At 37.1% G+C, this 15,285-nt stretch overlaps 1 protein-coding gene across 2 annotated transcripts in view; it reads right to left on the bottom strand.

The window, feature by feature from the left end:
* Positions 1 to 661: 661 nt before the first annotated feature.
* COG2 (component of oligomeric golgi complex 2) overlaps positions 662 to 15,285 on the bottom strand; it is a 30,466-nt gene continuing 15,842 nt past the window's right edge. For both annotated transcript variants that reach the window (XM_065835724.2, XM_071806325.1), the window contains 8 exons: positions 12,908 to 12,969; positions 11,514 to 11,665; positions 10,779 to 10,979; positions 9,861 to 9,933; positions 8,498 to 8,640; positions 6,064 to 6,203; positions 2,686 to 2,866; positions 662 to 1,111 (listed from right to left, as the gene is read on the bottom strand). In XM_065835724.2, coding sequence (XP_065691796.2) covers positions 1,010 to 1,111; positions 2,686 to 2,866; positions 6,064 to 6,203; positions 8,498 to 8,640; positions 9,861 to 9,933; positions 10,779 to 10,979; positions 11,514 to 11,665; positions 12,908 to 12,969 — 1,054 coding nt within the window. In that variant the 3' untranslated portion in view covers positions 662 to 1,009. The remainder of the gene's footprint in view (positions 1,112 to 2,685; positions 2,867 to 6,063; positions 6,204 to 8,497; positions 8,641 to 9,860; positions 9,934 to 10,778; positions 10,980 to 11,513; positions 11,666 to 12,907; positions 12,970 to 15,285) is intronic.

Here is a 15,285-nt window from a genome sequence, read left to right as displayed (position 1 = left end):
CTGCGGACCCCAGAGTGTGTTATCTGTCCCTCACACATAAAAGAGAAATGTCAACAGGAAAACCACTTCAGGTTCAAGAGAGCTCCGTGTTAATCCTTCCACCATTTAAAACCCTAATAACACTTTTAAATTTCCTGCTATATAAAGATGCACCTTGCACTGAAGCAACTATGTTTGAAGTTATAAGACTTCTACATGTACTCAGGCAAAATATTCCCCTGAATTCTAATGGCCAATATAATACAAATCAGAAATATGCCAACTCTGAAAAAATTCCAGCTTAGTGAATTTTAACTCTGAAGGACAACAGGTAGCCTGAATGTAACAGCCAGTAAGTTAAATACTGATGCTAGAAGTTATTTTTTAAACTTAAGAGCTTTTTTTTAATGCAGCACTTCTCACCAACAAGGTCCATTAAAAAAAACCAAACCAAAACCAAAAAACAGTATCATGTAAACATTCATTCAAAACCCAAACAAGAGCTAACCATATCTCACGATGAAGCAAAGCAGGTAAGTACAAGGCAATAACAAGCAATAGCAGATTTCTATTCCTGTGATCACTTTCTTTATCCCAGAAGAGCTGGAATAAAGTCCCTTTGGAAGCTTTTGACAACCATAATTGAACACATTTGATTCAAAAACACATGGGACACCAAAAGTCAGGAAGACAATTTATTACCTATTATTTTCATCATATAAGTTCATTCTTCTACATTTTATGATGTACAACAAGAATTTAAAAAACCCCACATTTTATTCCACTTTTATTCTATAGTAGAAAGTTTAGAAAGTTTAGAACTTTGGATTGCTTTCCATATAATGGAAAACTATGGTAAATTCTCAGTCTTTTGGTGAAACAAGCCTCTCTTGACAGAAGATGCACTGATTTGTTGCTGAGATCCATGAGGAAGCACTTCATTGCTACTTATTTGGTAAAACAAAGAAGAGTTAAATTCTCTTTCTTTTAGGGACATTCTTTATCTTCAGCTACACGCTTTCAAAAATGTCTAGGATTGTTCTGCTGTAGCCTGATCCTTGGCATTTAGAACCAGATCTGTAAGGGCCGAAAAGCTTTTTATGCTGCTTGTTTCCAGTCCCATTTTTCGTATCTAAAAAGACATAGAAAAAACATGAATTTTCTTTAAAACATCTAAAGGTCATTAATTATTCTACTTAAAACATTTAGCAAAGCATGGGATTTGTCCTGTATCAATGTGTGACAAAAGCTGCATATAGTGCACACTATAAAAAACAATCTGTATCCAACTTTACTCAGTTAAGTTTTTGCAGTTAATGTAGTGTCTTGCAGGAAAATATTTAACCATCTTCTAGGCAACATGCAACTAAAGCCAGTTGGAAGTTTTCCAATGAAACAGTCAGGAAGAGAAATTTGGCTGTAATTTTGTTTTTAATGCATTGATCTCAACTGAATTTGTTTCAAACCCCAAATGAGGTTTCTGGGCAAAACTTTAAAGATAAACATGAATACATCCAAGAACAGCCAAGAGCATGATGGTGAAAGCATTTCAATGGGCTGCCAGAGCCTATGGCTCCAGCCTCAAACTTCCTGGGGGATGAAAACAACTCTACAAATAGAGAGGTTGCTACGAGTCATTTCTTACCCAGGAAATCTATTGCTCTCATATTTAGAAAAATGCAGCCATAAGAAACCTCAAAGTGCACTGTGAAAGAAATATCTGGATCTAAATAAAACCATAATGAAATGATTCTGAAAAGGTGTTTGCTGCTGGAACTCTTTGTAATACCTACATGTACCAAAACAGCTCCTAAATGATTACGAATAATCTATCCCAGTTCAGCTAAAATTCATATTGCAGTGATGTTGACACACGTAATAGGAATAAAAGAACAAAAGCCCAACCCCAGCCAAAAACTACTAAATAATAGTTCTTGTTGGTAAGATTTCCATACTTCTACCCAAATCTTCTTCCTTTGTGATAAGTCTCAGATATGAGAAAAGCATCTGCTCACACACAGGCAGACTTTATCTGTTATAATGCAGCAACAGCATCTGCTCATAAACAAGACTGATGACAACTGCTTGGTAACTCATGATGTGGACTTGCACTTGGAAGTTTGTTTATTTCTATATATAGTCTTCAGAAATAAATTACTACAAAATAGTATGCTTAAAAAATTTCATGTAGCTACTGCACACATTTCCTGGAATATTCTTTGTTTTGTTATTTACAGCTTCATATTTGGCACTGAAAGGAACTTACAATTCTGCAGCACAACAAATAAAGCTAACATCTTCAAAGCTCTTGGGTATAGACCCTTGGCTATGCAGTGAAGTCAAGGCTGGACACATCCAGAGAGAAGGCAAACAAAAGCAAGGCCACAAAGACGTTTCCATCAGAGTTAAGGCAAGTCCCTGCCCTTTGATCTGTCCACACAGTGTTTCTTCTTTGTGCTTCTAAGCACTAAGCAGTACTTGATTTTTAAATAGTAAGAAATACCAGCATGCATTCTACAACCACCAAGGTCTCAAGTCACCTCCATTACACAGACGTGAAAAAACAAGGCACTCCCCTGTCCAACAAAAATCACACCTTCAACACTTTCACAACCAAAAACTAAATCAAGCTTCCCTTTCTTCCTCTATCTCACTCTCTTCCAAAACCAGTAATAACAGTAGACAAACTTATTTCTCATAACTTACTTGTTCTCCAAAATACTCAACGTCTAGGGCCAGCTGCAGTCGGATTTTGTTATCATCACTCATGCCCCCATTTGTACCAACAGGGTTTGAAGCTGCAGTTTTTCTGGCTTGCTTCAACCTTTTTAGGCTCTCTTCCATTTTCTTAACAGAACTTAACACATCAGATACTGTTTCATAATACCTAAATTAAAGAAGATTAATGAGAAAAAAAAATACACTTTACAGAAAAGCCTACAGCATACACATCAGTATATCACTGGCCCTGACAAAAATGCTGAACAATGCTGGGACGAATGGTTTTCCTTGTGAGGAAGCTACTTGTGTTTCCATCATTATTACTTAATCAGCATTTCCATCATTAGTTCCAGAGGTCAATCTGAAGATTGCCATTCAGCGTTGAAGCTTCATTCTTAGCACAACATTTTTGATCTGCTCAAGATGCTTGAATTCAACAGAGACCAAGGAATTCAGTTGCTCAATTTCAAACAGTCCGAATCAGCCTCTACTTACAACCAATGGAGCAGTAAGTAAAATTCCTTTTACAAGCAGGACAAGAATAACAGCCTGACAGACCAAAAATTACATAATTTTAGACAAGTTTTAGAAGTGTACATGTATATGAGAGCATGCAACTTCACAGCAGTCTGAAGTGCCTATTTCTAAAATGAAGAAACTGATCTAAACAGGACTTTCGGGAAGCTGGCAGGAAAAATCAAAAGAACAATAATGTCAAGTTTGAAATGGTACAGATGGAATAAAACTCCACTTCTTACATACTGGGATACACATTAAAGAAAGCAGAGAATCAGACAAGGTAAACAAATCAAGTAATCAACAAAATTTCAAAAAGCCTTATGGATTGAAATCCCATGCCTAAATGGGAAGGGCCTAATATCATATAAATTAACTAACAGATGCCCAGGACAGCGAGTTGTTAAGAACAGCAACAGGAGAAAACAGAGCAACAGTGGGCAATTAGAGGATCCATGAGAGAAGTGACCAGATTGAGCTATGTTCTATAATCTGCTAAAATCAGTAACTTTCAAAGATCCTCCCTCTGACAGTGATCAAACTACTACTACAAGAATTTAAAAAGCTGGAAGAATCTTTCTGATGCCTGCTTTTAATCAGGGAGGCAACAGAAAGCAGGCAGGCTTTTTAGGGAGATAATTAGAAAGGAATGACTAAAGAAAAAGTGCTTGCCAGTGCCATGGAAACTGTTTAAAGAAACCAATCTATAAAAAGTAAAAGTATACCCATAAAAGTCAACCATAATGCCTTTTCATATCTTGGTATTTCCTAGTCCCACTGACATGTGAAGACTTCCTACTTCCACTGTACTTCAAAGTCCTTCTGCCATTAAGCAAGTTTAGTCGTCAGTGATTTTTAACCAGTTTATGCTCTTTCCTGTTTTTGTCATTTGGATGCAAGGAGATATTGCCACAGCGGGAAATTAAATTAATTACTTGCATCCACATTCTCAATGAAGAAACTGCAATATCACTTCATTTAAGACATTCAGTTTGTCTCTTCTCTTGTTCAGTGAGGATAAGACATTAAAAAACAAAACAGAAAAAACTAGTAACAGCACATTATGTAAACAGAATTCAACAGAAAATTCTAAGGAATCAACAATTGAACGTGCCAATCTTACCCATGTTTAACCACTACAACTATGTTTAACCTAGCACTTAAATCAGTTTTGGTAATGCTGACATGGAAAGTGAGAAACTGCTTTTTTGGGGAAAAAAAAAAAAAAAGCTCTGGGTGGATCCAAGAAACTACAGAACAGATACTTATTTTGCGTGGTGTCACCAGATTTACTGAAGCTTTAAAACCAAGGCTGACTAGACACAGAGAGGTAAATAGACAGACACACAAGAATTCACTCTAAGATATTTTAGCTGCACAAGTACGTGATGTGACATTCCAGAAATCTTTGGAGTCATTCCGTAACGTAACTTAAACCTAACTGCTGTGGGTTAACAGCAACCTTCTTTTCATGGAGTAATAACTGGTTAAAAGAAGGGACATCAAGCTTGACAAAGCAGGTTTTGTGCAAAATGGACGTGACCAATGGAATCCAGTCCAATCTATTCTTAACCCCATACAAAATACCTAAGAATAATTTTACGGACAGTTGGTGAATATTTCAGTGTCAAAATTGTCTTATAATTTTAAGTTTCTTCTGAATAACCAAAAAAATGACTGCAAAGTGCTGCAGATGCACTGGGCATTAATAAGGACCTGAGAGGTGCCAGAAGTGGAGCAGCAGGAAAGGATAAGGAGGCAAAAGGAAGGAAAAAACTCATGTTCTGACCACAATTTAAAGCCTTAGTATTATGTGGCTAATTCTCGGAAAATACCAATCCAATGAACAGCAGCAGTCAACAGACAAGACAATATGCTAAGAATTATCAGGAAAACCACGTAAGGACAGACAGAAATACCAGCATCACACCTTAACCCACATGGACTCTTCTGATCATACCATCTATGACCAGAAAGGACAAAGAAAACCAGCAACAACAACCATAAAGATAAGAAGAGGAAAGAAACATCAATATTTAGAAAGAGGACTCTCTATTCTGAAGCAAGATTACAGAGATATAAAAAAAATATAGCAGGCACAAGACTAAATTATCCATAATGCAAGAAGTACAGGGTATCCAGTGAAATTATCTGGCACAAATTCCAAACAAAAGCAAGTATTGCTTTTCATATTACACAGTTTAACTGCTTGAACTCACAGAATGCAACATCCATTTAAAATCCATTAAGGAACTTAATGCATATGGATATTCATGCTCAAGAAGTCCTCAAAATGCTAACTTGGAAACAGAAGTTCTACTGAAGAAAGTATTGCTTTGTGACGCCCTTATTAAATTAGGAGCAGTTAGCTCTTCGGCAGTTAAAAAACAATCCAAAGGTTTTTTTTAAAACCACTAATAAGTTGGATAATCATTACATACATTTAAAAAGTCAAAGCAAAGCAGAACTCCAGCTTCTTGAAAATTCAATCATTGTTCACTGAAAACAGCATGAAGTTAAGGTCTTATGCAAATTTGGAAAAAAAAAAAACAAATTTTTAGTTCACTGTTGCATTACTAGAGCTAATCAATTTTTCAAATGCCCTATCCACAATGTCACGGTTTGCACAGATCTGAGCAGAAGTCATGTCTCTGGATTCCCTGCCCTGCTTTTCATCTGGTGAATGCACAATACCAAAGTGAATCTGGATGAATGTACCCTGCCAAAAGAGGGATATATTCTTTACTGTTGTGTTAACTCATATTGGCTTGTTTTTTTTCCTGTGCCAATTCAATGTACACTGGAGTTTTTAATTAATGCAAAGAATGTTCTGTATGGTTCTCTTACTTTTGTGTGCTTTCAGAGAGGGCACCTTCCAACCACTGATGAATCATGGGCTGCTTCAATATATCTTTGTATTCATTCTGCAGTCGGTAGAAGGGCTTAAGAGCACTGTCAACATAAGGTGAAGCTTTAGTTGGCACCTCCTGGTAGATGACAGGGAAACAATGTGGGGGAAAAGAACCAGTAATTACTGAAAGTATCAATACCAAATCCTAGCACACATATAAAATGCTAAGCCTGCACCTTAGCAAACAGATAAATATTCCATTCACAACAAACCAATGAAGAGATCATCATAAATAGAAAAGATGCCATCACAAAATAATTCAGTTGTGTTATACAATGTGATATAATATAGAACAAGGTTCAAAGTGACCAAAGCTTTTTGAGAGATAGCTACTACTATATCAGGGCATGATCCTGAATGCACTTTCTGTTCACACTGATTTTAGAGAAAGCTGAGCAGACTTGGTGTCTACAACAGCCCATTTTATCTTTGTCAAAATACCTCTTCTTTCATACGATAATTCACTAAACTGAAGACATTGCTCCTTCTGTTCTTATATGATCTTGATCACTCAGTATATATTCCAGAAGAATGCTTTTGGGATAACTAACATCCCCTCGCTATCTTCTTCTCAGCTAGTTTTAGTTGCAGAATGCTTCCTCTCTCCAGGGATGATCCACACATTGCTTGGGTGAACCTCACACATTTCAAAGCAACAGAACATAGCCAGGGTACACAAAATCCCTGCCACCCAAAATACCTCGTTAACCTCTTAGAGTTTAAAATCTCAGAACTTGGCCAGGCAAAACAGTCTTTGTGCATCCAATTCCTGCAAAGACTATCCGTATGTCAAATTCTGAATTCAGCTGAAAAAACAATGTATTGGGACATAATAAAAATAAAATTGCCATAACTTAACATGACTGTAAGAATGTACCTTCTCTATCCCAAGTAATTTCCCTCCTGTTTATCAGTTCAGGTTTCACACCACATGAAGCCAGTTAAGACTGATGGCCAAGAGAGTAACACAGTCACACTCACGGAGTACAGAGCTCAAGCCAGCAACAAGACTCCACTGAAGGTGGGTTTCTGTCCTTGTTTTGGCACAGTCACTCCACCATCTGCTTAAACATCCCATGGACACTTGAAAGATTATGGCAGTCCACTACATCACTATGCAGAGATTGCTTTCAGATAACTGAGCTAAGCAGTGTAGGGTTGGTGGGTTTTCCACCCTCCTTGGACTTATACTTTGTTCTACTCTTTCCTTAATTTTAAGTAAAAATATTCTCTGTTAAAGACAGAACAATCTAGTCATTGCATAGATGAATTTGTCCCTTGAAGTTGTTTTTTCCATTTAAATACAATTTCTGATTAAGTATGTCCTTAAAACTAAGATAATGAGAAACCACAGAAATAAAATGAAGTAATAAACTACTCCTTTTGGAACAATTTCTCTTCCAGATTACCCTAAATGTTTACCACCCAAAGAAAATTTAATATCCTTGAAAGAAATAGACTTAATAGCTCTAAGTTCTTCCATTTAGACATTGAAAGAGTACAGCACTGTTGCTGGCAGTGCAGTTTCTTCGTGATAGCCAAGAAAGTGGTTTTGATTTTGGTGACTCAAGACAACCGTCCCCTCACTGCCAACCAAAACCACCTCACAATCAAGTAGGAAGAAATAGCAAGGGGAGAGAGGTGAATGGGAAAGAACTGTGGCCTTGCCCATTTCAGTCTGCCTTCAGTGTTCAAATTAGGCAAGGATGTAGTAGTCTGTGGTTCCCAGTACTCAAATATTTTTTCTATTGCCTGAGCAATACCAAGCTAACTATCAACACAACTGTAGACTGTCAAAGGCAAGTCACAGTAGTAGAACAAGCCAAAGCGAGACAATCATTTTTGGTACCATATTTCACCATTACTTTTGATCAGTTTCTCAACAAACTACTCTTTTTAGTCATTCTTATCTTGTTCCTTCCTGTGCAAGATACTACTTTCATCAAATCCAAGCCGCTAGTTCACTGAGAGGAATTTTCTTGACATAGCAGGTAGAAATGTCATCCCCTCAAAAGATGCTTTTCACATGGTAGCATTGCACCTTATATATACATTCTGACATGGCAGAAACACATTGATTCTCATTAACCTTTTTTTCTTTTGCACATCAACTCCTTGCCCTTTCTTCTATCTTAGGCCTGTGCCCTCATCATTGTTATTCTACCTCAAATTTTAAAAATACTTTTTTTTTTTTTTTCCTTTTCAGTGAGGCAAACAGTAAATCACTAAATTATCCCAAGGTATTTGATAGTGCTCTTAGCTGTCAAGCACATACAGACAGGCCTGAAAACTCATAAAGGTACTGCCCAGTTAATAGTCTTAGCACAGGCCTTTCTGAGATCTATTTTTTCATCTGCAACCAGCACTGACCTTATTGGTTCTCCTATATAATCTTGGAACTTCCAGTGCACTCTTCAGGTAGGCGAAGGAGGACTCACTGAGATCCTGGATAATCCTGTTATTCAAGGTAGGCACACAGGTTGATAAAGAAGTCTTTGAGTCTTCCAAGGCTCCTATTGAAGTAAAAATGCTAAAATTTAAACTGAGCCACCCTGCCCAATTACAGCATAAATTATGTGAACCCCTCCATCATCCCAGTCTCACTCACTATCCTAGATGGCTGCTGGAGTCAAATGCAGGATGCTTACTAAATAAATACACATCATCCATTTCTAAAATATCTCCAGTGGCACAAACCACTCCAGAAAAAGCGATGGAGGAAAGGAAAGGGAAAAAAGGGTAAAGTAACATTCCGCAGGTTCACAGTTTTTTCAGCATGGCCAATGTAGCAAGGGGCTCGAATCGAAAACGCTCTGATCTACCACGGAAACTGTGGCTGTGAAATTCTTTCTCAGAGTACCTAAATTCCCTATGGAGTGACTGGAACATGCTCAACTCAAAGTTGTGATTGACAACCGACCATCTACTGAGTGGGGAATGTGCACAAGCTCCTACCTCTCTTATGGACTTGGATCATTAATTTTGATTTGGAGATTTAAGTGGAATTCACAGTGCAGAACTTCTGGCTATATTTGCAGACAAGGACTAGTTCACTCACCCAGCTACTACATGCCTGGGTTTAATTACTAAATTAAAATCAGACTCCATGTTTCACATAAAGAATGATCAGATTAAAAAACAAAAACAATAAAACAAAACACTACACACAATGGCAAAAAAGAGGCTAAAATACTTAATTGCTGCTTTCCTCTGAGGTTAAGGTATTTAACTATGAAACTTTGACAACTCTCCTCCTTGCATGATTCATCAGGCCAGAAAGAGAAAAACTTTTAGAAAAATATTTTAGTTTCAATTGGATAATGGAAAGCCTCTCTTTACTTTTGCCATTTCCTTTACAAGTAGAAGTTCAAAGATATTATTTGACTCTTCTTGTTTAAAGTTCCTTACTTCCTGAAGAGGCATCCTAATTACTGAACAATGACAAGTTACTTCCAAAAAAGAACAAAACCAAACTACATTCCCCGCCCGCCCCAACCACTTCAGACTCACTCAATTTTAATAAGACACTTTCCAGACTCAGTATGTCTGTTCAAGATAGTTTCTATCTAACAATTTAAAGCTAAAGCAGCTTCATTAAATAACAAGAACATAAATGTTTTCAAATTTTTTGTTGTAAATAATGAAACTGTGTGTAAAAGTGGATTTTGTTTCATTGGGAAAGGGGATTTGGGTGAAAGGGGAAAAAGGACTGAATTCAGCCTCTCAGCTTTACCTGCAATACAAGATACATTCTTGAAGCCAATCATTTCGAGTTTTGGTTTAATCATTTCTAAGATGTCAGGAATCTGGACCAAAAAAAGAAAAACAAAAAAAACCACCACAACAAGAGAGACACAGTCATGTTATAAACACATTTTAATGACTCTTCCTACATTCTTTAAGTTCCCAATGATCACAAAACACTTTCAATCTTTTCTATATTTTTACTGCATTTATGGGAAACCAGTACTAGAAGAATATTCACAGGAATTAACACACGTGCACTGAATCCCCTACCTTACTATTGTCCTCAGAGAAAATATTTTAGAAACAACAAAATATTATCAACCCAGATGCAACCTACAGCTTCAAAAACTACAGAAATCTCAGCCTTGTTGACCAAAAATGCACAGAAGTTATCCCCAGTGAGAGAAAATTAATACCATACATCTCTTTTCAAGATTCTGGATCATTAGTAAAGTAAAATCACGTTGATAAAACCTTTTTTCAACCTCAAAGATTAAAAGTAGCAAATATTTAAAAGAGAACACAATCTTAAAGCTGAATGTTGCACCACACTTCAAGCTGCAACAGAGATTTCCCCAACAAAGATAAAGCTCTGGGACAGTGTCGCTTTGCACCAAAAATTAGTAGAAACATTTTAGGGGTTAAGTTCAGCAGCTACTGATAAAGAGTTTAAATATCTCAGTAGCTTCTTTGTAACCTGCCATTCCAAATAAGCACAGAGTAAACCATTTACCTTGTGTGACATTTTCTATATCACATTACTCCCGTTTTAGTATTTAAGATTCAAAAAAATAGCTTTATGGGATATTATTATAAACAATTCAATGTTCTAAACAAGATTCCAAACAATACTGGCACACAGATCGCAGAAGAGTGTTTTATAAGTGAAGTCACAAGCACAAACCTGATCCTGGAGTTTGTCCAGATCTGCAGCAACATGTACCAACTGAGTACTAGATATAGAAGGCAATGGCTGACTTTCTGGAGAAGACCCATTCCCTTGGTCCTCACTAGGGTTGAGGCTTACAGAAGACTCCTTTCTACCAACTGGCACAGATTTTTTGCTTTCCTTAGTGTTCTCACAGGAAACAGGCCTTACAGAAACCTGAAACATCAAATCGTAGCAACAGTGAAGGCAGTTAAAGTTAGTAAAATAGAAATAGTATATAAAGGATTTGTAAGTTTTCAGCATTAGAATGCCATGCCTATAAGGGATATTAGCATTCTTAAGTTATGTTAAAAACATATTTTTAAAACAGTTTTTTGTGCACTAAGTCCAGTCCTACAGGAATTTTCATCTGTGTGGTGTCCAAATGAACCACTGCACTGGAGTAATGTGGAAGACCAAAAATTGGATCATTATCTGCTTCAATAGAAAACAGTTTATTTTCATATGCTGGAACACAGAAGTCATAACCATGCAGTGCTATCAAACAACCCCTTTCTCCCATCTCCTCAAGCCCTCTGCTGTCACGCATGTGCTTCACTCAACTACTCTGTTTTAACTCTGGTACTTATCAGAACTTTTCATGAAACAATTTAGCTGAGAGAACTGAGTTATTCACATGCTTTGTTTCAAAAGGTCTATTATTGATGGACATGCCCAATCACCAAAACCATAAACATGCCATCCTCTTACCTCACCAATGAACACAGAGTAGCGTGACAAAATTTGTAGACTAAGTTTCCACAGGCGGTGTGCTAATAACGGTAAAAACATCTGATCTGACCAGCACTTCAGAAGACTCTGCCAGACCATGTGAGTGGCCAAAAGACAGTATGAACTGCCAGCTAGAAACAATCAGACAACAAATGTCAAGTTCCTAAGCACATTTTTAAAGACATAATATTAGGTAATTGCATTACCTGAGGTTAAAAGAAAAAAAGTCTTCCAAAGAGACATGGCCACAAAGATAGCAAACAGGATTTATTAAGCACTGTCTGAAACAAACTCTGAAATTATAAGCTCCTCATTGCTTTAGATTTAAAATTCCACTAAATCTTACTGTAGCTGTGCAGTCAAAAGCAACAAATTTGACTGCAACAAAAGCAGGAACAGAATAATCCACATCAGGAGATAAAATTTCCAGGATAATTTTTGGCTAAAGTGCTTGCCAGCCATATCACTAATACTCCCTTAGTACTGAACTAATGCTCTTGCCACAGTTGTATCTGAGATATCCGCTAGAAATATTTACCTAAAACACAATAGGAACATCTGTTTTTAAACCAAATATTTCTAAAGCAGTTCATGTGCTACCATTTTATAGCATACAATTTGAGAGCTAAGGAATGTGTCTGCAGGTTCCAGGCAAACACCTTGAACTGGTAGGATTTATGTGTTTCGTCTCCATTAGTTAGTTTTTTTTTTCCTCCTTGTTCTCTTTAGAGAGCATATGTGTATATACATACACACACACACACACACAGACATATTTGCGTTGCTTTTAACTGCCTTCTTCGGAATTATTTACTCTGTTAACTGAAGTAAGTTTTTCCGATTACAATATACTTCTAATAAATCTGCTAGGTTTTCCCTTCCACTCTAATCCTTCCTATGCATACCTCCTAATCTGCTCTTAAATCAGTGTATGTTTTTGGAGCAGACACCAACACAACAAGCCATATCAAGCCTAAATGCTGCCAACAGACTGCCGTTTTTGCCTCTACGTAGCCCTACAACAACTAAGAAAAATATGCCCCAATAACACAGCATAGCCTTTTGGTTGTCACTGAGAAGATGCCAAATGCCAATTTAGCTCCCTGTAGCACTGAGGAGATAGTTCCACAAATATGTTCATGGCCGCTGCCAAAAGCAGTGTTTTTAGTAAGTAATCACTGAACAGTACTCTCATATTGCCTTCTCTATAAATATGTATTCTATTATTTAATCAGTTCATCATTAAACAGAAAGCTCACGTGAACCCGTGGGATGCATGGTACTAAATACACAATAGACAGACAGTAACAATTGCTAGTTATACCACTGATTCCTTCACAACAAGGAAATTATTTTTTGCAATAAAAACTTACCTGGTGCTTCCTCTAATGTATCTGAAAGTGCTTCTTCTAAGGCCCCTGCTATTTCTCTGAATCTGAGAGACAGAAAAATTTTGAATATTACCATTCAACAATTGCTTAAATTGATTCCTAAACATTTTTTCAATGCTTATTTCACTATTATTTCAATGTGCTATCAATGCACATACATAGATTTTAAATGTGGGGTTATTTTTGCCCAACATTTTTAATTGGGATATAAACCAGATCAACATTCAGACACTTGAAAGAGAACCTTTGACATTTTACAGGCAGATACAAAGCCTATACTTTGGGAAATTATCTAAGTCACATCTGCAAACTTTATAAAAACAGTAACTCACAGAGCTACAAGTCCTCAGCTTCTCTGAGGAGTGAAGTTTTTTGTTTTGTTACTGTTTTTAAACTAAAAGTGAACACATGGTCTCATACTTGCTTTAGCTGACCTTCAGGTATGTCATGTGACACTGGAGGCTTCAGCTTTCTAGTGTTTGTTCATGATCAGTGGCATAAGGTTCTGCAAACAATTCTGTATCTGATCAAAATCAATAGTTCCTCACAGGATGCCCTGAGTCCCCCTTTTCTAAAAATTCACTCTTCAAAAAAGTAAAAAAAATTGCCAACCCCCCCAATTTTTTTAGGTATAACAGCAAAGTTAATATTAAAACCTGTGATATTTTTCCATATTTAAAGCATATTGGATAAACGACATAGTATTTCCCTCATCTAAAAATTGTTAAGCAAGAGCTGCAGAAAATTCTTCTTTACCCAGATTTTCCCTCCAAATGCTGAAACAAAGGTACCCTTTCCAGCTCCCCTACAGGAAGTTCTTCTGTGACTGGTTTCCCCTTTCTTGCTTTTATGTGCATCACAGTAACTCTGTAAGCTTGTGTTCTGGTTTTGTTGAAAAACAAGTTTTTCTTTTAGTGAATTTTGCCTGTCAGCTAAAGCCTTCATATTAGCTGCATTTTCCTGGAGAACCAGACACATGTTTTGGTAAACCTAGCAATGGAATGCAAATTTATTGATAAGCACAGATGAACATCTCGCAAGAGGGGCAATGAGAAACCGGTGACCAAGAAACTGACCAACTGTGTATAACATTCTATTCACGTGAATACTTCATATAAAAGTGGGAGATCACAAGGATCTCGTCCCTTTTCCCTTTTTCCCTTCTGCTTATGGCTGACATTAGGAGAGGACCTTGCTAGTTGTCCTTGCGAACTGAGGCCTAGTGAGAGACTGAATCCAGCTCTGGTTGGCTGCAGAGTCCAATCCAGGACTTCGGGTGCTGGCTCCGCAGTTGCTGAGACTTTCAAGATTGGTTTTGTATATTTTGTATTATTTTCTCTATTCTTATTAGTAGCATTAGTAAAACATCTTTAACTTTTTCCAACTCTCTTCTCTCTGTCCTTCTTTCCCCCCCAATTGCCTGTCCTGAGTGGGAAGGGAGGAGAGGGAGGGGCAAAAGGGGGAAGTGGGGAGGAGAGGAGGTTAACAATACATCTGCCAGGGTTTTTGTTGTCACCCCGCAATCTAAACCCTTGACAGCTTGTCTATCAAACTTACTAATTACAAACTTGTAGGGCTCCTCTTAAAGCCTCTTGACTGTCATTTCCAGATGAGAACAGCTGCCCACCTAACTTTTCTTGTTTAAACTCCTAGTGGACTAGATGCATATTTAGCAACTAAACATAAAACATATTTGTAAAATGGCTTCAAAACCTCATTCCTGCCTATGCCCCACTTCCACTGACAGAGCAGTGTCTTTAAGTCTTATGGTGAAAAGCATTAGATAATGGAATCAGACCTTTTTAAATGACAATTTTTGCTGAACATTTCTTACATAGGAAAAGATTTTCCCAATGTGAGTTTCACTACAGTTCCACAATCAGTTGCACTGACATAATTGAAGGAATGGCAAGGGAAAGAGTTACTGGGGCTGTTTGTGCCAGCACTGCTACAGAAGAAATCCTGTATATCCATGTGTTCCTCAAAGGATCACTTGTAAAGGCTTTACTGAGGGCTGATTGTTCTGGGCAATTTCTGTAATTAAGAAAAAACCCAGCAATCTTAACTATAAATGCCACAGTGTGAGATAATACTTCCATAAAAATCCTATGTGACTTAAGGATATTAACATACAAAGAAAAAGCTTCACTGATATACTGAATTGAACATGTTGCATTATTTTGACAGTTGTACACTAAGGAATCCATGGGCACTTCCGAAGTTCATCAGATTATTCCAATACAGAGGAATAATATGGTGAAAGATGAACAAGCTGCTGTTATCCAACCATTTATTGAAATAGTGCACTATTTGAATTTAAAGTAATCTTGGATTAAAGGAAAATGATTTTTTTAAAAGTT

This window comes from Patagioenas fasciata, chromosome 3 (assembly GCF_037038585.1).
Source record: "Patagioenas fasciata isolate bPatFas1 chromosome 3, bPatFas1.hap1, whole genome shotgun sequence".
In the NCBI taxonomy this organism is placed as follows: domain Eukaryota; kingdom Metazoa; phylum Chordata; class Aves; order Columbiformes; family Columbidae; genus Patagioenas; species Patagioenas fasciata.
Note: the sequence above shows the minus strand (reverse complement) of the source record. Positions and strands in the feature narration are given on the sequence as shown.